We start from the raw sequence: 24378 nt of genomic DNA on the forward strand, positions 1-24378 counted from the left end.
CACAGCTCTCCAGCTGGCTGACTTGGTAGGGCTTGACAGCAGAAAGAAAGGCTTTTAGGGAGTGCAGTTACTGGTGTTTACCAAGTGTGAGTCGTACTTGCTCTCTGTCTGCCAGATTCATACCTGGTGTGAGCACAGAAATGTCAGTACCTGGGTGCTGCAGTTAGTAGCCTATAAATACCACCCAGAAAACATGAGTCATGCCTGCTGTGTAGGAACTGAAAGCCATTTCTGGGACTCCAGGGAGTGGAGGGAAGGGGAGAGTACTTAATATGTGGGACATTTTATAAGGTGTGGTGCTGACTCAGGCTAGCTACAACTAAATCGTACCATTTTCCTGACCAATAAACAGAATTAACCAGTAACAACAACAACAAAATGCCATGACTTAAACAATACAAAGTGGCTGTCTGCCATACTGTGTAAGATGACTGAGCACCAAACCTAACATCGTACTTCAGGAGGAGGATACAGCTTGGAGCTGTAGGGGTTGGGAACCACCACAGCAATGCAGTTAGCTGCTTCTGCAGTAACCAATATGGAGAGAATGTCTCGGCACATTGATTGACATGTGCCCCGTGGCTTTGGATAGCCTTACATTTATATAGAGATCTGCGTTGGTTCTCAGCATGTAGTTATCAAGCTCAGTCTTGAAAAGATTGACTTCTGTTAATAAATTGGTTGTATTTAAACTAAGTCTGCTTATCACTAGCACTGATAAAAGAGAGTACTAGACACTATTACAAAATCAGATCCTCCTACAAGAGGGACTGTGCAGAAGGAAAGAGTTGCAGCTGCAAGCTGTGCTGCATGGCGTGAGGAGAGGATGGGGTGCTTCCCCCATGCTTCCCCATACTCTGTGGTTAATACCACAGTCACTGTTGCCTCCACACAGTCTGGTGCTCTCTCAGTGCAAAGGCCAGGCTTTGCTTTCTAGCTGGATTTATGGAGAATGGCAGAAGCTGGGGCAAATTCCTTGCTGCTGCTTTGCTGCTTGCATGTCTGTAGAGAGAAGGCACCACAAGGGAAGACAAAAGTGGGTTTGCTGTTTTAGTGACAAACATTACTGCTCTGAATGATTAAAAGATTGCTATCCAAATGGCAAATTTGTTAAAAGCTAATTCTCTTCTTTTATATGTAACGCAGCCATTTATTCCCATCATCAGTAGAAACCTTATAGAAGCTTTAATTATATGTAATTAACTTTTTTCTCTCCTTTTTTTTTTTTTAACCAAATACCTAAAAACCTGTCATCTCAGAAAGTAAGCTGTGTTAGAAGGGGAGAGCTGAATGTGGAATCAAAGTCATAGTCTGTTCTTGCTAATGAATGTGGTCCACAGAAAATACACGCTGGTTTTTGCTTCACTTGAAAAAGAGCAGAGGCTCCGACAAAAAATATCCAGGATATTATTAACTTTACTGTTATATAGTGAATATAACTGTATGGGCTATTTCATAGTCCTAGTTACAATACATGAGGCACTTGAGAAGTCACACAGTTAAATTTACTGGTGCTGTAAATAGCATTACCGGTGAGTCTGTCCTCTTCTATTGCACATAAGGGAAGGACAGACTTCAGTGCAGGGAGACTTGTCTGAAGGTAACATTGACTCATGTAAGACATTTTAGAAAAGAGGTAGGATTATGTCTGTAAAAATTAGATGACACACTCAAATTCCTCATCTTCTGATCGCTATAGAGACAAAGGTCATTTAAATTTTTAATAGTATGGACTTTGCTTAGACTGTACCAGTAAAGGAATATTTTAAGGGAATTGGGAATAGTTCCTGAAGAGAGAAAAGCTGCACGCTCTCCCTGTCCCGGCCAGGGGTCAGGTGCTAGGGCTGTGAAGTTGCCTCTGGGTCCAAATGCTTTTTTCACTGACATGACAATAAAAGCCGTACAAAGAAACAGATAAAAATAAATGCTGCATTTTCAGTGCAGGTGTTTTTGTGAGCAAAATTAAAGATGACACAAAGATGAGGAATGAAAGTTTGAAATACTGGTGATGCTTAGCTTCATGGTTGAAAACAAATTTGTGTCTGTCTGATCTTTTGAGTTTGAGATCCACTAAGATTTCAGTTACAGAGATCAAATGAGTGCTTATTGTAATGGTATTTCTAAGCCATGGGATAGATAGTATGGCTAAAGCCCTACTATCGTTTACGTAGTACATTTACAACATTATATAAACCTTGTCATGTCTTAGGATAGCCATTGTGTTCACGCTTCCCTGTCTCATCATGTGTCCATCCTCACTCCATTAAATCCAGTGTAGACTGTAGGGTTCTCAGGACAGAAGTGTGCTTTTGCAAATGCATACGTCTATGTGCAGGTGTGAGCACACATACGTACTGTACTCACCTACAGCACTGCATGCATCAGACTGCAGACCTCTTGGTGCTTCTTTTGCAGTATATTGAATGTAAGGGACGCAAACACATGCCCTGGGGATTCATGACAGGGCAGCTTGCTACCTGCAGTGTTTCGCCCTGTTCTGCTCTGAGAAGCTGCTGCCCCTGTTTCCAGTATGTGCGTGCTGGGCTGTGGGTGGCACCAGTCAGAAGCATCTACTGCTGCTGCCAGAGGAAGGGAAAGGACAACTTCTAGCAAGGCTCCAATAGGCAGTCACAGGCAGCAGTCTTTTAAATCACCTTGGTATGAGTCGTTAGAGCTTCCCTGGAGACAAGAGGCTCTTAAAATTTTATTTAGAAAAGAGTGTCTATCACTCTACAGATAAATGCCCAAAGTATGTCTTTTCCACTGTAAAGGAATTCATGTTATATTTCTAAGTCCTGCCTATTAAAGGGTCAACTGAAGTGACCCTCAGTTAACAGTATACCAAAGCTTCACCTGAAGAGGATTTGCACTTGATTTAACTTACCCTTGTAAGCCTCAGAGCCTACAGGCAGCTGATACTCGGCTGATTTGCCTGTCAGTCAGGGTGTAGCAGTGGCACGAACAATATGGTCGTTACCTGGGGACTGCAGGCAGCGGTTTGGAAATGAAGAGGGTTCCGCAAAGCTTCTCCTTTGCGTGTCCTCAAATACCAAAGAATAGGTTGCAAAAAGGAGTAAAAGTATCTGGAACATTTAAAAAAAAAACAATAAACTGTAGTGTTATCTCTTTATTGTTGAGGTACCATGAGTCTACAAATAGGCAGGCTGTGTTTTTACTACAGTTGCTTCATTTTTAAAATAGCATATTGGTAGCAAAAGTAAAATTTCAAAGTAAAGTTTAGTGTAGATAAAGACCAAATCACTGTGCCTACTCCCACTTACCGTATGTAAAAAGCCATTGAATGTTACAGCTATGCCAATAACTGAATTCAGAGTACAATGAAATTCTGTAAATAGTATTTAAGCATTGACAGTATTTAAACATTTAACGCACCGAGCCTGGTGTAAGTGTACTTTTTCAGTATTAGGAAATCTATTGCTTAATTAATGTTTTATGGCAGTTCACATATGTAAAGCACTGCATAAATGCTGAGTGTGATTCAGTTGTCAGTATCTGAACATAAATTACATTTCACACAGGGTTTGGAATCAGAAATTCCATAACATTTGGCAAAATGGCTGTGCATTCCCAGTAATTTTACATAGAATCTATTCATAGTGTCCCTTGACTGGAAACAATATATGTGATTCTTTTAGTTGAACTACTTAGTTCAGCAGATAACCATTGCTGCTTCATAGTTCATGGATGAGAATTTAAGAGAGCAGCTGAGGCATACATTTGAATTTGATTAATGACAAAGGAACCGTTTCAGAGGACAGAGGACACACTGTCCACTTAGCTAGCAGTACAAAACAAGAAGTCAAAGAAAGTGACCACTTTCAGTTGAATAGTAAAATGAGAGCTGGTCCTGCCCTGCCATGAGCACAGCCAGTCTTGTACAGAACGAAGGCACGGGGAGGCGTGATCACATGGTCCTACCAAATTCAAACTCCTGATAATAATTTTTCCTGACATGCAGTCAAAGTGAGACAGTGCTTATAGCTTCAGGTTTTGTTTTTCTTTCCTACTTTTGATGATATCAGAGTTGTTAGGGACTAATACTGCTCTCTTTGTGCATGCACAATAAAAGCAGATAAATGGCTGAGACTAGCAAGAAGCAAGTTTGCACAGTGCTGTGTTAACGTACTTGAATGAGCTCTAAGCACGCTTGAGTTTGGAGGGAATATTGTCACGGCAGCGTAATGTCTCTGTGCAGGACATGTCAAGCTGGGTAGCATGGCCACTGAGTGCTGTGCTGCTCCCAGTGCCTGCTCGGCTGGGATGAGCTGGGGTGTCTGTGAACAGCTCTGCCTGTGCTGCCTGGACACCGCCTACAGAACTGAAGGCAATGCACAAATCTGCTCTCAGCACCAACAGCACAGAAAGGACAGCAGCCTGAATAGAGCTGGAAATTCAGCCACTGAACAAGAATACCTGCAAAATGCCTGTGAAGAGAAGAGACAGGAAAACTGCCAGAGGGGACCGTTATGGAGTGTAGCCTTAGCACAGCAATTACCAATGAAAAACAGGTGATTGTGATAAAATAATTACCTAATAGCTTCTAAAACAGATTCATCTAGAAATTTCTAACAGCAGAAAATGTCTTGCTGATGTTACTTTATGAAGTGGTGTTAGTATTCACTCAAATAACAAAACACTTCTTTAAATTTGCTTTTTTTTTTTTCCTCTCTGTACTAAGTATCACAAGAGACTCAGTTGCAATGCTCTGGAGTGTTTGCTCATCAGAAGATGACAGTTTCAGTTCAAGGAGGAAATTATTGCAATACACAGAGTTACAGAATGGGCTCTCCTCGTCCATTGTTTTGGACAAAGTCCATGAGACTTCACTTGGAGAGCTGTAAAACTAGGCACAAGAAATGCTGGTACTACTTATTTTCTGAAGAATGTGTCTTCTCTTTTGCTTTCCTGTTTTACGCTTCTTCAGGGCAGATCCCTTAAAGACCCAAAAGATCATCTAGCTGTAACCACCCTGGCCAGGTTGGATGGGGCTTTGAGCAACCTGGTCTAGTGGAAGGTGTCCCTGCCCATGGCAGGGGGGTTGGAACTAGGTGATCTTTAAGGTACCTTCCTACCCAAACCATTCTATGAGTCTGTGACTCTGTGATCCCCCGCAGATCTCTCAAAGCTACAAGGATGTCCAGACAGACACCACTGCTTCCAGGTTTTTTGAACAGTTGAGTGAAACCCGAAATCTCAGCACCAGTTTGCCTGGAGAGAATTCGAAGTTAGGACCCAGTCTAGTGGATGACGAACAGCTTAAGCTGTTTATACTTTTCTTACATCTTCCATTTGAGCAAGAGAGGTCTGAGACTAGTAAGACTTCTTTCCACTATCAGTACATCTGCTGAGATAATGAGAGTGTATTACAAACACACTATGTCTTTCTTGTACATTTTTATTAAATACAAAGTACTTTAGAAACTCCTGGTGGAGCTGAATGACTCACAGGATTGGTAATGGGATTAGATCACTGGTTCAAGACTAGTTCAGGACCAATATCCTGTAATCTGATATATGTGGCTAAGCCCTATTTATGTCAGTGGGCTTCAGTGGAGAGATCCTGGCTTTCTCCTGCAGATCTCAATGCAGGGGGTAGAAGAACACAGGCTAATAAGCATTGGCATTTGATCACTGGGTTTGCTTATGTTCTCGTTTTTGTTCTCAGTTCATGCTCTCGTTCCTGGGTCATATCATTAAATAAATAGAACCTTTTAAGTAACTGCACAGACGAGGAGGAGAGCTTTTTTAGCTCCTGCAGTGCCGCTAGCCCAGTAGGAGCCCCAAAGGTATTCCTGCTCTGGCTAGCAGTGTCTGGAGCTGCTAAAACCTGCTCTTTAGACATGGAAGAGGGGACACTGCTGAACGGTGAGTTGTCAGACCATGCAGGAGGGTCCTGCATCTGCCCTGCCTTGCAAATCAGCCTGAGTCATGCTGATTTGTGATGAAATGCTTATGTGATTAGACTTCCAATTTTATCCATCCACAGCCTAGATATGAGTCCTGTGCTATGCTTGAACTGTGGTTTCATAGAGCTTGTCAATATTATTCTTTAATTCTAACCTAGAAATATCTTCAACATGTTAAGAGATTTTCATGTCTTCTGTCTCTGAATAGTAGGTATAGTCATTCTCTCTCATTTTCTAGTAGGTTTTTTATTACTTTTGATATGCAAAGATAGCATCTTTTTCTTCTCACTTAGTGCAAAAAAGCCTTGCTATGGCCAAGAGGAAAAGCTTTCAAATTGCCCAAAGCTCATAAATTTCAGAAGATAAAAGTTCATACCTGCATTGACCAGGGCAAAAAATATTCTACCTGTATTTTGTAAGAACATTGGTATTGTCACCATTTCTTTCTTTTGAAGAGCTTATGGAAGGAGAATGTAAAATGTGGGCCTTCCTTCACAGTTTATCACCACTTCCATGTCACCTTTGGAAACAGCAGGTGTCCTCACTTTATTTTCCTGTCCAGCATGTAGCTGCCAATATGTCCATATTCTTTCTGCTCTAGCATTATTTTTTCCCCATCATACATATTTTAAAACACCCTAAGGATTTTTAAAATATTCTAGCTTATTTTAATATTAGTTACAGAATGCCATATCCCCAGTACAGGAGAGGGACAGCATTCAGTGTACTTCTAGACACAGCCTTGGATGGGGGCAAAATTCCTGACCCACAAACTGGCTTTTCTTCCTGGGCCAGCTACAAGAGGGTTTTTTTTTTTGTATTTTAAGAGGCTATGGAAGGAGTTGAACACTGGAGAATTAAATTGTGCTTATCTTCAGTTAGTTATTTCATGAGATTTCTGAAAGTGGTCTTTGGGGTAGAAAGGAAGGAGGCAAAGAGGAATGAAGCACCATTATTTCTGCCATCCCAGGAACAATCCTAGGAACAACTGAGTTTAAGGAAGTTATACATATGTGCATATATATGGGTATAAAAATATATACCAGGGTATTATTTATTTACATATACAAATATTAATTAGGTATGTAAATATATAAATTTATTATAGATTATATCTTTGTATACATAATTCTATATTTAATAGAATATATATATTCCATATTTAAAATACATATAAAATTCTGTATTCTCTGTGTCTTTCGCTGTTTTTTTTCTGTGAATTACAGGCATCATTCTCATCTCCCACATTCATCAGGACTGCTGTGACCTGAACACATCACCACCATTTCTGCCCACAGCCAGGTCTGTCCATCTTCTCCCACAAGTCCCCTTTTTCTTTCTTTCTTTCTTAGGTTTTCTGTTCCTGATAAGATTGTTATTCTACTTTCCAGCTCTTCCTAAATGACTTGCAGAAGGCAGTGACAGGTTGCAATTTTAAATCCACTTAGCTATTTTTTCGTGAATAATCCTGTTTGACAGGCTTTTCTCCTCTCCCTCCTTGTCATTAAGCATGGCTGCAGTTCAGGCTGAGCGAAGAGCAGGCTAATTGTTTTGGTTAGGGACACAAATGAGAGACATTTTCAGCTACTGTAGCCTGAGCAGAAACAATAGAACTGGTGTCCAGAATCTAGCTTAAAAGTAGTTTGATTTGTTATATACCATGAACATCTATTAATTAATTTTTGGGCTGACATTTGAATATTGTTTCACTACTGGTAAAACAGAACATGGATGCCTTTAAACTGTTTATGTTCAAGGCCTAGCATCACTTGCTCTGTGCAAAGCTGTAATTTTATTCATATAGTTCTTAACAATGATCTATTAAAGATTGTGAATATATTTTTGTTAATGCTTATGTTAATGCTTTCCAATTGCATAAATTATGCTATCTAATAACCTAAAATTATATTCCTTCCTAAAGTGAATAAAAGGCTAAACTAAGATAAAGGGTTAGAAAATGAGTGCAGATCTCCATCTAACCAACCCTACCATAAACTGTGCAGTGCAGAGTGGTGAGGGGCAAACTGCCGGCTCAGGGCTCTGGCCACCCCTCTCCAGCTGGACTAACTCAACCCTTTGCTCAACAGCACAACCAGCCTAGCTATGCAAGTGTGCCAGTTTATCTCACAAAAATGCTTTCTGCGGCTTTGTTAACAGGGCACATCGGAGACAAGCCAGGAGAGAGGGAGGAATTCATGGCAGAGAAAAGGCAGGCAGTATGCTCAGCCCCCTTGCTGGCAGAGACCACGGCTGCGCTGCTGCTGCCTTGTGACCCAGTGCCACTGTGTGCAAAATCAATGGCATGGGATTCGGGACAGGGAAATCTTCTGTGTCAGATAAGGAATACCAGGATATTACTGGGCTGATGCAAACATGAACTTACTAGGTATCTGTGTGGGCTGAGGATCTGATACAGATCTCTGCATTTCCACTGATGTAGGTGGCTGTAGTATATAGTGTAGTGTATATGTAGTATGTGTAAAACACGTACACTGAATGGAAAGGAAAGGTGCCTAGACAAACCCTGTCTGTATGTGTGCAGCATTATTCTATATGTGCTTAGAGAGGTACATGCACTGTTTTAGTTAGCAACCATCCACCAAATCACGACCAGGCAGCAGTGGAGGATGACCAAAGGAACTACAACCCACCTACAGCATGCCATCCATCGCTGGGGGAGGACTGAAGGATATGTCTTTGTTAACTTGGTGAAGACAGACCCAAGGTTACTCTGCCTGTGCTCTAAGCTGGTAGGATACAAGCTGCATCCAACAGAGAAGCCAAATATTTGCATTAGAAGTGTTGCACCAAAACAATACACCTTTCTCAGCATGATGCAAGCGCAGCCACATGGCTGTTCCACGTATTCACTGGAGCTAGCTCAGGTCTAGCAATGGGCAATGTAAATCCGAGTCTCTGGGTGCACAACTCTGCAGACATGAATTTACACCTCCATTCATCCCTTTTATACCCTTATGGAAGATGCTTATGTTAGAAGCCAGGTTGCCAGAATGTCTCACTACTCAACTGATGGAGAGAAAGAGCAAGCTTCGGCCAGATGAAGCTCCAGCTAGATGAATGACATCTCAGACTGAATTGCTCCATGGAGTTGCCACAAGTTGACAGGAATGAACCTGGGTATTTGTATTTGATAACATTATGGGAACAAGCTATTTCAGTAAAGCCTCAATTTTCCACTTGGGATTTACATGTATATTCTTTTTTCTATGTTGGTTCACAGTAAAGTTGGGCTTCTCAAGGGCAAAGCCAAGTCCACTAGCATACATGTACTCTTTCTTCCTCAGACTTTGATCTCAGTTTCTCTCTCTCTCCTTTTCACTTCTGTGGGCTGGGCGGGCCTTAAAGATACCAAGAGAAGTCTGTGGTCCAGAGGACACGCATCTTGCGCAGGCTTGCACTGTCCAAAGTCTCTGAAAGTCCTGTTCACTAGAGGTATTTGAGGATGCTTTGGGGAGCAGTGGGCACAGAGGGATGTGAGACTGGTTGTTTGCAAAATTCAGATGCAGAGCACACTGAATGATAGAATTATAGAATGCCCTGAGCTGGAAGGGACCCACAAGGATCATCAAGTCCAACTCCCATCCCTGCACAGGACAACCCCAAATTCACACCATGTCTCTGAGGGTGTTGTCCAAGTGCTTCTTGAATATTGTCAGGCTGGTGCCGTGATGCCTCCCTGGGGAGCCTGTTCCAGTGCTCCACCACCCTCTGGGGGAAGAGCCTTTTCCTAATAATATCTAACCTAACCCTCCCCTGGCACATCTCCCTGCCATTCCCTCACGTCCTATCATGGTCGCCAGAGAGAAGAGAGGTCAGCGCCTGACCCTCCTCCTCCCCTTGTGAGGAAGCTGCAGACCGCCATGAGGTCTGCCCTCAGCCTCCTCTTCTCCAGGCTGAACAAGTGACTTCAGCCGTTTCTTGTGAACTTTTTTCTTTAACTTTTTTTCTGTGCTTCTTCTGGGCTGTGACTTTTTTCTTGACGTTTACTCCCTAGATTAAGCACGCATCCTTCAAAAGGCACTGCCAAGTACTTGTTATTTTTATTGCATACAACCTCCGTTGTGCCAATGCCCTTTACAAGCCAAATTATTTTAGTTTCTTCCACTTAGTGTTTTTGACAGGAATTTTGAATAGGTTGGAATTAATATGATGAATGCTGTGTTCTAACAACTGTTAGGCTGTTAACATTTAGCCTACTTAAATGATCTATGGCATGTACTTGTGCTGTTGCATCCCTTCATGTTGAAGCAGTCTGGGAAAATGAATTTATTTTACTTATTAATTAATTTAAAAGACTTTTGCTTACCCTGTGCTTCTGGAAAATATATAAACCTAGTTCTTTTGAAAAGCTAATGGAATTTTTCAGTTTGTAATGGACACACCTATTGCCATCATGTTTAAGGACTATTTGCCTCACATCCAATTGTCCAAGTAATCAACACACACAGCACATACACTCTGATATGTTTATTAGTCTGGAGAAGTGAGGGAAATAAAAAATAACCTCCTGTTGCCTTTTAATTGCTCATTTCCTGCTTAAGACTGTAAATGCCATTTTGCTGCTATAGGACAGATAGATGGGTGGGATGGTTTTTGCACTCCATTAAGAAAGTAGTGCTTTGAATAATTCTTACAGAAGCAAAGTGAAAAAATAATGATTAGGAAAATAAGCTAGAGGTAGTATTATTTTCTTAAGCAAGTAATAAATCCAGATTATTTCCTCCAAAGCATAAAGGTTCCAAAGTCACATAACGTGGCAGTAATTGATTTGATTCTTGCATGCTGCTGAGCAGATGGGTTTATGCTTGTGCTTTAAACCAGAGGCTTGGTAACTAAGTGGATAAAAGCTCTGGCCTTTCACCTCAGGTGCAGCTTTGGTTTAACAGCAATGTGGGACTTGTCTTTCTCAGCAGTTCTCCTGACTCTTTACGTATAGTTGTTCATTTGTGGCTTGTTATTTACATTTCATCTGTACTAAATGCCCTTTAAAAATGTTGTTTCTCTACAGTTTTCATGGACTTTTTAAATGCCTGAGATTTGTTTAAGAGCAAAACATCAAATCTAGACTCTTTGTGAGATTTCAGTTGCAGAATGGTGCAAATATCACATAGAAAAACCAGTAATGTGACACAGCTGGGAGAGAAAAATCCTCTCCCTGGGGCAGACGAAGGCTGGGAGCAGTGGGAGGAGCACTACCAGGAATCCCAGTGGTACCTGAGTACTGCTGTTGAAGATGTGGTGGTGGTGCTTGGGGAACCAGCACCCAAAAGCACCCAGCACTGTAAATTCATCTGCTGAACAAAGATCTGAGCATTGACCAGCCAGGTGAGGTGGCCAGGGGGAGTGTGTGGTGTGTGTTCCCCAAGTGATGGAGCCCCAGGTGCTGTACAAAAGCAGCAGAGCCCCACTGCTCCCCAGGGGTGGGCCAGGGATGCAGCCCTGTTTTCCCACCTGGGAGAAGAGCAGACATCAGTGTCTGTATCAGTGAAAAGAAACCTATCTGCAAATTTCCCTATCAAAGGTGAAACTAACCTTTGAACAACAAAGCCACCCCTTCCAGGGGAGGGAAAGCAAAGAAACTCAATTTTCACTGATCTGCTATGAGTAGGTATCTATGCGAAGCTGCAGCTGTATAACTGCTGTGGTGCAAATGGTTCTCAGAGAATGAAGGTCTTTGGCTCAATTCAGCTCCTTCTTTGCACCAAGGAGAGCTGTCAGGAGGAGGCATTAGCGAGTGCTAGCAGAGTGGTACCAACCAGCTTTTCTTACAGCTCTAGCCATGTTTCACTGGGAGATAAATGAACATTTTTAGTTCTCAACTAAAAGTTCACAAACATGCTGTTTGTGGATTAAGTCACACAAAAAAATAAGCAAAGCTCTTAAAACTAATTAACAGCTACCATTTATAAAACTTCTTTGGGTATTAATAAAAACTGTTACCCCACTGATCTCGGTGTGCAGCGTTTTCACGTTACCAAGGCAGAGAATGAAGCGAGTGGGAGTCAGGCGGAGGGAGCTTAATCAGTCACTGTGAGCTGAACGCAGTCCTTGGCACAGTGCTGGATCTCCCGCTTAATAAATAATTGTGACAGATGTTGAGAAATCTGAAAGCTCGTATTTTAATGTGGTGCTAAATTCACGTAGACATGTCTACAGAATAAAAAATGAGAGTGCACTGACTGAGCCAGTCTAAATGTACTGAAATTTCATAATTAAGTGTCTATTTAAGCACCTTTGAGTTAATGCTTTTGGGATAAAAAGTCAGAGATGTGTGTGTTTGGTTTGCACAGGCACTGGAACATGGTGCGGTTGCACAGAATCACAGAATGGCAGGGGTAGGAAGGGACCTCTGGAGATCACCTCATCCAACCCCCCTGCGTGAGCAGGCACACCCAGAGCAGGGGGCACAGGACCGCGTCCAAGCGGGGTTTGAATGTCTCCAGGGAAGGGACCCCACAGCCTCTCTGGGCAGCCTGTGCCACTGCTCTGGCACCTGCACAGGAAAGAGGTTTTTTTCTCATGTTCAAGTGGAATGTCCTGTGTTCCAACTTGTGCCCATTGCCCCTTGTCCTGTCATTGGGCACCACTGAAAAGCATCCAGCCCCATCCTCTTGACACCCACCCTTTAGATATTTATACACATTGATGAGATCCCCCCTCAGTCTTCTCCAGGCTGAACAAACCCAGGTCTCTCAGCCTCTCCTCATAAGGGAGATGCTCCAGTCCCTTGATCAACTTGGTAGCTCTCCGCTGGACTTGCTCAAGCAGTTCCACATCCTTCTTAAACTGGGGGGGCCCAAAACTGTACACAGTACTCCAGATGTGGTCTCACTAGGGCAGAGTAGAGAGGAGCTGATGGGGTGATACGGCAAAAGGCCACCGGTACTGAGTTGCTCTGAGTCCCATGAGGAAAGACAGTGTTTGAAACACATTCAGCCTAACTGAACTGCCTTTTGTCTTTTTTTCTCTGCCATTATATTTTCTGTGTTCCAAGATCTGTGCTCAAGCAAACTTATAGCTGATGCTGTATAGGAAAAGCCAGACCCATCAGCTGTTTACACGATAGTTTTTCTATGATTGCTCATCCCAGCAGAAAACTCAGACTGAAATGTCCTCTGGCCCTGCAGATATCAGGTCTCTTCTGGTGGGAGTGCTCAGGAGAGAAGGGCAGGTTATTTCTGTCACCTTCCCCAAGCAGCCATCATGGTTAAAGAGGGGCACTGTCCCTAGCCAGCATCCCTCATCTCCCATGGAGAAGATAATTAGAAAAGCAATTATTTAAATTGTTTGGAGACCTTCCAGCTCAAATACCTACCTCCAGAGAAGAGTGAAGGTGAAGGAATTTTTCCAGAAAACAGACTTACACACTTCACATATCCAAAGGATGAAGAAGGGGGTTGCCTGGTGACTCATGCTTGCAGAGCCTGATTCATGTCAGCTGCATGAACTGGAGTCAGCGGGGTTCTTTTAACCTCAGCCTGCAAAGGGCTGGGTGACAATAAATTTCAGTCTTTGATTTGGGCATAGGAATAAACCAGAAATGTAGGTAAGGTCACAGACTGTACTTCATTTCATATTTCTAGCGCTAGCACTACAATCAGCACATTAGCAATCTACCGTTGGGAAGTGTTTGGTTTTGTGCGGTCTTGTCTTTGCATTTCTGGGATTGCTCAATCACGTGGAGCTAAATTTTATTTTACTGGAAAAATACTCTCATTAACTTCAATGAATGGCTTACAAATCCAGCCCAGCTTTACTTTGGCTTTCTTGCACTGGAGCAAATCTGTGCTGATCAGACCCTGTTCAGCCACAAATACTCCAGAGCTGCACAGCAAGTCTATATATAACTTGATACAGCGATTTCAGGCACAATCAAGCCAGTCTCTAGAGTGAGCAGCTGAGAGCCTGTGCAGAAGACAATTTAAAATACCTTGCACCATCTTAATGAAAAAGTGTCAAAAGTTCTTGAAATCTCAAATTATCCTTTAGCCCCGTTGGACAGCTGTAGGAATTTATGGGGGTTTCCTCTGTGTTTTCAGCCTTTTTCCTCTGGACCCAGGCTGTCAGAGAACTGGAAAGGGGAAGGATTTCCAAGGTGGGTTGAAGAGCTGCTGTTCTTGCCGTGGGGTGAACCAGCCCTGTCCATCCCTCCCAAAGGCCTTTTGGCTTGTTTCTTCACAATGCCCTGGCAATGAGGATCACTCCTGCAGGGTATTAATGGTATAAAAATACTTAAAATCTTATAAATACTTTATTCAAATGTACAGGTCATTTTACTAGTTTGTTAGTGTTAAGTTAAGCTCCATATCTGTATTGTATTTGCAGGTCTATTGCAAAGCCTCTCTGTTAACACTAATCCCCTCGGGATCCCTCCTTAACAGAGGGGACTGCTGACAGCTCAGAACAAAGTTAAGCAAATTGCCCAAAACAGGGTTATCTAGTGAAGGGAGCAGGAAAGCCAAATGCAGAGGGAGGTTTTACATCTGTAAACAAAAGGCTTCCCCAGCCCCGAGGGTTTGAAACTGGGAAGGTCCCCTCTGACACAAGCAGCCGTAATTCCAGCCGGTTCTTCCTCGCAGGCTGTAACAATGGGAACATTGAGGCTCAACAACCCATCAGGAGGTTTCAAGCACCATTTGCTACTCTTGTTTACAGTCTTGTCTATTTTAAAATCAGATCTCCTCGCCAAACAGGGTGACAAAAAGAGTCAGATTAACAAACAGGGTTAGGATTCTGATAGGGGTGTGTAGCAGCTTGCCAAACAAAAAGATGATGTTGAACATTCAAACTGGAGAACGTCCAATGAGGTAATCCCATGTCTGTTTACCTTCACAAGCACTGCATTTATAGGTATGTACTTGAAACTTTCCAGCCACTAAGGCGAGATCACGGCTGAGAGGAGTCAGAAGTACAGGACGGAGACAGTTGCAGATCACGGAGCTGATGAGGGGATTTAGGAGAGGCTCTCCTTTCCCATCATGCAAGTGAACACTCACGTAAGGATGCGACACACACAGAGCTTTGTCTCATTCACACGAGCACTGCTGCCTCTTTTCATGCATGCCTTGGTCTGCACTATAAAAACCGGTGAGTTTGACAGGAGTTGGTCATTTTGGCCCAGGTCCAGCAATATCCCAACAATGAGGACAAAGCAAGAAGAATTCAAGGACTTGGTCAGCAGCTGGTAGACCGTTGCAATACCACTGGCTTCCACTGAGTTACCCCAAATTATAAATACTGAGTCTTGAGAGAGTTTTAAACGCTGGGGATTATGGCCTAATGCCATTTTATTGATACGTCTGCCTCTGTTTTGTTTTTAATCCAGTAACAGATGTGCATCTGGTCGCAGTTGTGGTGTGGGACCAAAATTTCTTCTGAAGTGAGCAGCCACCAGCTTTAAAAGCAACTTCTTATCACCCCCGAACCAGGCAAGCCTGTAACCCTGTCTCTGAACCCCTCGTGACCTGGAACCTCCCTCCTAACAGATCTAGCTGTTGGTCACAGCAACCAGGTACATGAATAAATGGTCTATTTTTTACCTGAGAGCTGTTAGTTGGAGGATTTACATAAGAACAGGAGAGAGGATTTTTGGCTGGTACGAGAGCAGAGTCAGCTGCAGACTTTGCTGGAGGCAGAGTGCGGCACTGCCCAGCTTCCTCACCCAGGGGCACAAATACTGTGTAACCACAAAACACAAATCCTGTAATAATTGTATATCCAGTGTTGAAGTTCAGCACTTCACCTCACTGCCTGCAGCTGAGTTCGTATCTTTTTTGCTGGCCCGGGGAGCACTGTGACCTGCACCCAGCTAAGCCCTGCGCACACTCTTAGCCAGCAGAGACCAGCTGGAAGCTGGGGTTGGAGAGGAAGGAAGAGCAATCCCTCTTCATCCTCCTCCTCCACACATGTCAGTGCAAGCCACCAGTCAGGGGGATTTGCAAGCACTGGCCTCCAGGTCTAACTCTCCCTCCCTGCTTCTCAAACCAAAAAATATCTGCCAGACTGCTGCACTCATCAGTTTTAAACCTAACATTTAGAGTTGTTGTGCATTAAAGAGGCGAGTTTGTCTTTTGAATGGGAGTCAAACTTGTCCAGGGTGTTGTGTGCAGCGCTAACAGGCACAGAGAGCAGGAACCCCAAACAGTGCGGGTCCCCGCAGGGCTGGAGCCAGGGAGACCTCGGCTGCGTGGCCTCAGTGGAGCAGAGCGGGGGACACCACGCTGCCAAGCCCGGCACAGGCAGACCCCTCGAGCAGGGCTGGAGCAGCCTGCACATGGAGAAAGGCTCAGCTGAAGTCGACACCAGCTGCCCACCCTCACCAGCTGGCACTGTCTTCTCTCCCTTTTTCTCCCCCTCAAAACCACCGACATGTGCTCACACTTTGCTTTTCAGTGCAGTGGAAGCAGCTGCTGCACCTTTCTGTGCTAGCCTGGAGATCAGAGCTGCCACCCAGGATGTGGGAGACCCTGATGAAACCCTCTTTTCTACCCAAAGAGAAGCAAGGGTTCACATCCGCCTGAAGGAGCCACCCAAGCAGTCAGGGGCTGCAGGCAGGGCTGCGGGGCAGTGCTGGGGGGCAGTGCTGGGGGGAGCGGGCTACGTGTCGAGTGGTGTGGATGAGGGAGGGAGCAGGCCAGTCGCTGAGCCTGTGCCAGATGATCAGCCTTCCTCCTGTCCCTGGAGCACACCAGGAGGATGGATGTGTGCCACTGGCACCAAGCAGCACAGCAAGCAAGGGGATGGAGCAGCAACCTGGGAGCAGAGAGTAGCTGAAGGGACAGAGTGGCAGGTGCCATGGGGACATAGTGGGGAGGCAGCAGCGGCAGCACAGCCTTGCTCAGCTGGGAGCCACTCTGCCTCCCAGCCAGGGGTCCAGTAACATGAGGGCAGGCTCTGAACTGAAACGCCTTGTGGCTTGGCTCTCCCTGGCTTTTCCAGGCTCCCTGTGAAATTGATGGCATTGCTGGGGCTGGGCTCTGCTTTCTCCTAATGCCTGGGAAAAGGAAACAGTGCTGGTGCTTCGCAGCTACTGCTGTGCTCACATTTCCAAACTCCTGGCCTGTGTGCGGCTACATGCACAACCTGCTCCAGGCACAGCATCTGCTCAAGTCTTTGCTCCTGTGGCAGTTCAAACTCAATAGCACCTTCTCCTCTGGGTCCCAAAGTGGCTTAATATGAAGAGAACAACATGCTTGTGTTCACCTCGATAAGCAATAATTATAATTGCATGCTTCATCTCAAATAATTTCTGTTTCCTACCCAAAAGCACCACAGAACTGCTGGAGAGAGGTGTTGGCCTAAAAATCACATGCAATGTGACCTGTACCTTTTTTTCACATACTCTTCCTGCTTCACCCTTTCTCCCGTGCACCTCTCCCCGGCTGCCAGCCCCTGTGGAGTGGGGCAGAGTGCGACAGGCAGTGCAGCACTGGGTGGGACAGATGGATGCCGGCACAGAGCCTGGCTGCGGTGCTGCCTGGGATGGGCATCCACAAGGGGCCAAACCACTGCAAATGGCAACACGTGAAGAAATATACACTGCTTTTAGCTACCAGCCTAGGCAAAAAGGAAACCTTGTACCTACTGTTGTATGTAAAATATCTCCAAGGCAACAGTGCACAGCAGAAGAAGCTGCGTTATATTCAGCAATATCGGTTGAATAGACTCTCGATGATGTGGGTAACCGGCAGGATGCTCCCTGGTGGGTCAGCCTACGTGTAGCCTGCTGAGTATTTTCAGCACTGCAATGCTATGAGTGCATTTGTGTTTATTTTATACATCTCTGCCTTTCTCAAATTTAGGTTGGGTGTGGAATTATTTCTAGATTCAGTTATATTTAAAAATGAAACCCAGACCCCACAAAAACAGCTGCTGCTTTTCACTCAGAGCTGGAATTTGGTGAGTCAAAAATGAAGGTCCGGTTTTAAACAATATTCAACGCTCTTTGAACTAAAGAGCTTAGTCTGTTTCGTTTAACAGAAAGATAATTACAGTAATTCGATTACAGCTTATGAACACCTATAAGGAGAACAATTGTGCTAGTTTTAGGCCTCTCTAGCCTAGCAGACAGTCGTGTTTTAAGATCCAGTGACTGCAGGTTGCAGCTCTGTAATGGCAGAGTGGGGCAAATGTGAGGAGCCAGGATAACTACAGTTTGGAACAGTTTCCTGAAAACTAGAAGGAGCCTCCTACCCCTAGTGGTTTTTTTAAAAACAGATAGTTTTTTCCTACATGGGATGCTGCAGGCAGGCAGGAATGCGGCTGGGGGAGTGCTGCAGTTTATAGTATGGAGAAGGTCATGTTGGAAAATTACAGTGATTTCTTATGGCTTTGGATTCTTTGAATGCAGACTGTAAGTCTACAGCAAGTAGAGCCTGTGAAATGCAAACCATTTAACAACTTACATTCTGCATAGAGGCAGGTGGCTTGGATCAACATTGCTCCGTCTTGTGCAAGAAGTAATGAATCACGTCCTTGGTCAGGAAGGTGTTTTACCAGCACCGCAGAGAAAACGAGCATTTGAATCTGCAACAAACCCCGGGCGTACTGAGCAATCGGTCAAAAAGACTTCTCACACTGAAATCCGAGGAGGTGAAAAGGCTCCACGGCAGCCCCCCCGCCCAGACCCGCAGGGGTGGTGCTGCAGCAGTTTTCCTGCAGCCCACGCGGTCGCGGCCGAGGCAGCGGCCCCTCCGCTCGCCCCCGGTGCCTGCTGAGCCTGGGGGAGCTTCGGGGCCAGGAGAAGGGCGACGGCGGGCCACGGAGACACTCTCCGAAAGGACCCATTCCCTCTGCATTGCTCCAGCCGCGCTGTCGCGCGTCCCGCCGCGCGAGGGGCCCCCACGCGTGCCCCGCCGCTTTCTTTCCCCGCGGTTTCTCGCCATTCATTCTGGCCGGGAGGGAAAACCAGGCTCCGCTGGCGCCATCTGGTGCTATCCGCGGGTTTTGACACCCTCCGAGGGCCGCCCCAGGCCCGGCCAGGGCGGCCCCGGGGGCTCCGGGCGGCGCTGCCCGCCCTCTGGGGCGGTGGGAGCCAGGGCTGAGTGTGCCTCCTCCGGGAGCAAGTGGCCGATCGGGGGCGGGGGACGGGTGCCAGGCAGAGGGTGCAGGGTGCCGGGGGAGCAGCGGGTTGCTGGGCCACTGCAGGCCGGCCGGCCGGCGGCCCGGTGCGGGCAGCACAGCACCGACACCCGCAGAAGTGCTTCTGACACCTCAAAGCGTTGCAGATGGCAGAACATCCCACCCTTATTTATACCTTTAGCTATAGATTGCCCTGACTACCTGCTTAGACCGAAGAAGAGAGAGCAAAGGCGACAATCCCTCAACAGGAGGAGATTTTTGGCAAAGTGAATGCCAGGTCTGAACACGCGTTACCTGGCGGAGCTGTCCCACAGGGGCTGGGAGCAGCCGGGCCTGTCCACAGGCAGCTGAGAAACTTCTGAAGCCTGGGTATTTTTTTCTTAATACTATCAAGCCAATGCCATTTAACTCTTTCATGTGCAAAATTTCCTAATAAATGTCAGAATGCTAGCAAGGGGAAGAGCAGGTTTTTGGGGTCTTTTACTCCCCTTCAGTGCAATAAGGACCAAAATTACTGCCAGACTCACTGGCTTCGGTGAACTGTGGATGAAGTAACAAAAGAAACTGCACTGGCGCTGGATCTGGGGCTGTGGGCATCATGGCCTGCATCCTTACCCAGAGACAACCCCTGCAGGATTTTCTGCCAGGGTTTCCTGGCTACACAGAGAGAAAAATGAGAGGCAGCCCTCTCTCAGATGGGCAGAGATCCTACTATCCATTTATTCTTGGCCCTGCGCTGCAACTGCCACCATGGGCTCAAGTAACGTTAATTGTCACAGCCAGTCCTGCATCGCTCCCTTTCCTTGCTGTCAGGGGACGTCTGCGGCGCTGCCATCACCAGCCAGCCCTGGGATGTCACCCCCGCGGCTCAGAGGGAGCGGAGCGAGAAAGCCGATGGACACCACGTGCCGGGGCGGCAGCTGAGCGCCGCTGTGGTCACTGCCCCTTGTGGGTACAAATGGCTGGCTGGTGGCTGGGTGCAGGTCAGCCCGTCACTTCCCATGGGCCACCCTCAGGTGGTGACAGTTTTAGGATTGGCACAGTGACCTAGTCACAGCCCCGTCCTCTGCTTGCAGTTTTATTAATCAAGAATCACCAGGAGGGAGTTTAGGATAAAGACACAGAAAATAAAATGTCTTTCATGTAAAAGGAAAACAAAAACCCAGGCACTGCCCCTTTGCTTTCAGTCTGGTTTCTGATTAATTGCGGTGGTATAATATGTCAGCTCATTTCTGCTCAGTTGTTTCCAAGGGGGACTTTACCTCGGCCTTCATATATTTACTAATGTCTTTTAGAAAATATGTTCTTCAAGGCTTCTTAAATAAACCTGCATGCATGAGGCCAGCACACAAGGTGCCCACTGATGTTTGCTGGAGAAACATGGGGGGGTGGGGGGTGGGGATAACATTTCAGGCCAAGAACAGACCAGGTTACTCAGCTCCTCCCAGCACAGCCTGGGCTTTCCAAAATTTCAAGAGGCCTGAGCAGCTGCTCCACTCATGTACGCAGGCACCGGTCCCTGCCTGGCTCCCAGCCCCCTGGTGGGGCTACCAGCCACCCTCTGGAGAGGATGCCGGGAAGTGGGTTCAGCTTTGGTGGTGGGAAATGGAGGGCTCAGCATAATTACTGCTTAAGGAGTATGTTCATTGTCTGAAAAACACTCTGTAGAGGTGGATTAATTTGTGTGAGCAGCACGCTGCAGCTGAGGCTCCTGTGGGGGACCCAACGGGCCCTGGAGGGGTGACCTCTCCTGGGGCTATGGGCAGGGGAAGGATGGCTCGGCTCGACTCGGCTCTCGTGGGGTATGCAGGGCCATGGGGACACAGTAGACAGCGGGGTCAGTGCCACGCAGCTGGCAGCACAACGCCGAACCCCCAGACCTGGGACCAGGACCTGGGGCCTCCTTGCAAAAGCAAGGGGTCTTGTGGACCTGCCTGCACCAGCATCTCCCCACATGGTCCATGTGCTGCCCACACGGGGACAGGCATTCCTCCAGAGTTGCTCCCTGCACAGGGTGCCGAGCACATCTCCCCCACATTGCCGGCTTACCTGTGAGCACTGCCCTTTCTGTCATGTGTCTTTCCAGGATGCGACAAGCAACAGTTTGGGTGTTCGGTGCTTTTTATCTCATCTTCTTCCACCCCACTGCACCACGTTTGCAGCTTTCTCAAAGCTCGGCCACATGCTGCTTTGCCGTGGCTCTTGGCCAAACGTTACTCACCACACAGTACAAGACATATATTTAGCCAGTGCAGAGACAACATCACCAACTTAAAAACAGGCATAAATGAACCTGCAGCTATTGCTAACACCCTCTGAGCTGGTACAGAGGGGCAGTGGATGTGGGTCACTGTGGGCAGGACAGTGTTTGGTGTGTTACCCATCACCATGGACCAGTGCAACGCCAGCATGAAAATCACCTCTGCCCTCGCACATCTCAGCTTGCACTGAGACTTCCCAGGTGCTGAGACCATGTCTCTGCCCAGTGCTGGCCCTGAAGGGGTCTGCATGGCAGCCCATTGCCGAATGTAACCCCATCCTTCTGTGTCCTCCCTCCTGCTCCTGCCCGGCTCCCTGTGCCCAGCCGAGCTGCTGGTGCTGCCTGAGCACCCTGTGGGAGCCGGTGCCGAGCAGTAACCATGGAGATGCCTGCAGCTCTGGGGTACGTCCTCCAGTGGATCTGCAGAGGAAGAGAGGAAGAGAAAAGCTGCTTTGCAGAAAAGCAAACTATTATTTGCCATCATCCTCTTCTTGTTCTTCGTACATATTGCTGAATATCTGTGCCAGTGCTTGGCTAACCCTGCATCTGCAGGAACCCAGCTCCTCTGCCCAGCACAAACCTGATGGTTTCCAGCAGCTGAGCTGCAGAACTGACACCTCCAGGATGGGGACTGTTTCCAGTCCTGTGCCAGTGACAAACTCACCTCTTCTGTGGCCCATCCTTCAGACTCTCCTTGCCCCCTCTGAGGCAGCTCTGCCTGGCCCCTGTCCCTCGCAGCTGTTCCACAAGCAGCGCGTGGGCATCAGCAGCCAGGGGGAACACAAGGCGTCTCAGGGCTGCCCAGGGAGGGGAAACAGCCAAGCCCAGTGAGAACTTGTTCACGGGCACTGCACGCGTTTTTGGTTCCCATAAAGGGGGTGAATCTCTTAAATAGGTTTCACAGCAATTACCTCTGTTTGGAAAGTGTTTTGTTAAGGGTTTTCAACATCCCTACCTGCACTGCCTCCATTCACAGGCACTTTAATGAGGTAGCTCATCTTGGGGATTGTATCCAGCTCTCCTGTACCACCATACCTAAACATCTAGAAGGAGAATAAACAAGTATATGCTTTGCTAAACACAGCTAAAATCTGGGTCAGGATGAGACCAGCTTCATATAACAGTGAAAGAGTTTGTCATTCCCTTAACACTTCTTTAAACTCCCCACTTGGTACCTGACCTGCTCCCGATATTTCTGTGAAGAATGAGAGTACAAGCGGCACTTACAAAATACGTGTTGTTTTCACAAATCACACATTGCAAAGAGATAGATCCGCAAGCTTTGCAAGACACGGGCCCGTTACAAACAACAAACCCAACTGATGCCAAGTAGCCTGTGTGTGGTGGGCGGAGGCACCCAGACACTTGCAGTACCTCAGAAGCTGGGATCCAACTAATGCATTATCATACCTAAAGGGAATAAAAAGCCTTCAGTGCTAAACGATGCTTTCTAGTGTATTTCTAAATTGACCTGTGATACATTATTGATACATTATTTAGGAGTTCACATTACAAGACCATTGCTCTTTTAGTGGGATTAGGACACTGTTAAGAAGGGAAATAGATATCATCTTTCCAAAAACGCTTCATGATTTTAAGGTGACTTCTTGTTACCGACACATTTGAACAGACCGTAATGGCAGACCACTCCTCCTATAAACTGCTGGGGTTATTAGAAGACTGTTTCATTTACCCTGCTTCCATCCTAACATATTTGCTTTTGCATCCGGATCGCAGTTTGCCGAGCACGCTGCTAGAGCTCTCATTTACATTCTACCAAAACATCACGACTCCTTTCTTAGCCTCTTTACACCCACCTTGTTTTGCTCCAGTCCCGAATTGCAGTATTCAGTGTGTCTTGTGTGATAGCAGGGTTATGCTCTCACTATGCAAGGAATATATAAGGCTTTTAATTTTGGTGCTCCCCTGTTGCTCGGACACACCTTTTCTGTCCTTTCCCTTTCCAGTCAGATCACATTATCCCCAACACACCTGAGGCTTTCTCCCTTCTGCTGCCATGGAACCAGTGCCCAGATGCCCTACCGGGTCCCACTGCTCTCAGCCCCGCAGGAATTCCCTTCTCCTGGCAATCCCCGGTGCTGGGCTCTGCCGACTGGTTGTGCAAGGAGCGCATCCTCCAGAAAGGGTGCCATGCTTTAGAGGTTTTGCACATCGAAGCTGTGATTAAAATGGAATGAGGCAGTAATTACCCTCTCAAATGAGAGAGAATACCTCACTCTGCTTCTGCAGGGCTGGTGGAAAGCTCCCCGTTTGAGAATGGCAGAGAAATCCCTTGTCCCCTCTTCTGAAAACTGGGGACATTGAGTGGTGGCACTTAGCCCCTGGGGAATGCGACCTGGCCGCTGGGTGGCAAGGGGGCATCTAAGCTCAAGAACTGCACTAAGACAGACATTGAATCGGAAACTCCCCTTTTTGGACATACCTTCATGTATGAAGACTAAGGAATCCCAGTTCTCAAAAGACAAAAGCTTTCACCGCTAGCTTTTTGTCCGCACCTTCAGGGTACAATCCCGGCTAATCATGTTTCACTTTTCCCTTGTGCAGTTTTACTCTAGCCCTATGGAAAATAAAAGTATCCCTTGGGAAACTGCTGGTGCCATATCCCAGGCTCTGCTCCAACAAGCTTCCTGCACAGCCCAGCACCCTATGGCAATTTCTCCTGTGGGTCCAGTGAGCTGAAGATGGGACAGCATGGCCAGAGGATTGACACACTCCCTGCTGGGGGCTGAGGCAGATGGGCAGGCACCATTTCCTTGACCATATTTGAGGTAGTTGGTAGCCGTCATCCAAGCTTCAGAGGGTCAGAGGTGGCAGGAGAAGGTTCAGCCCGTGGTACAGGTCCGCCAGCAGTGGGGGGTACTGCCCTGTCGGGATGTTGTGATGCAGCTGGGTCTCAAGCATGCTTCCAAGTCACATCATGCTGAAATAAATGGCAGGCTTGTGATAAAAGTGTAACTGGCAGAGAACAGCCACTTTCTGGCCTTAAGCACAAAACAACTTTCTAAATCAACAGCACTTTTTTCCCTCATTTACTTTGGAAAGCTTGCTGACTTCGACATTGCTGCAGCC

At 46.4% G+C, this 24378-nt stretch overlaps 1 protein-coding gene across 4 annotated transcripts in view; it reads left to right on the forward strand.

Annotated features, from left to right (window-relative positions):
• LOC142059706 (uncharacterized) overlaps positions 1–19482 on the forward strand; it is a 32179-nt gene extending 12697 nt beyond the window's left edge. Inside the window, exons 3-6 of one of the 4 annotated variants that reach the window (XM_075098646.1) lie at positions 7154–7229; positions 13988–14043; positions 14821–14944; positions 15274–19482. In XM_075098646.1, coding sequence (XP_074954747.1) covers positions 7154–7229; positions 13988–14043; positions 14821–14936 — 248 coding nt within the window. In that variant the 3' untranslated portion in view covers positions 14937–14944; positions 15274–19482. Of the gene's footprint in view, positions 1–7153; positions 7230–13987; positions 14169–14820 lie in introns of all 4 variants that reach the window. The other 3 variants (XM_075098644.1, XM_075098645.1, XM_075098647.1) reach the window with 3 other exon arrangements.
• The last annotated feature ends 4896 nt before the right edge of the window (positions 19483–24378 follow it).

Source organism: Phalacrocorax aristotelis, chromosome 7 (assembly GCF_949628215.1).
Source record: "Phalacrocorax aristotelis chromosome 7, bGulAri2.1, whole genome shotgun sequence".
In the NCBI taxonomy this organism is placed as follows: Eukaryota; Metazoa; Chordata; class Aves; order Suliformes; family Phalacrocoracidae; genus Phalacrocorax; species Phalacrocorax aristotelis.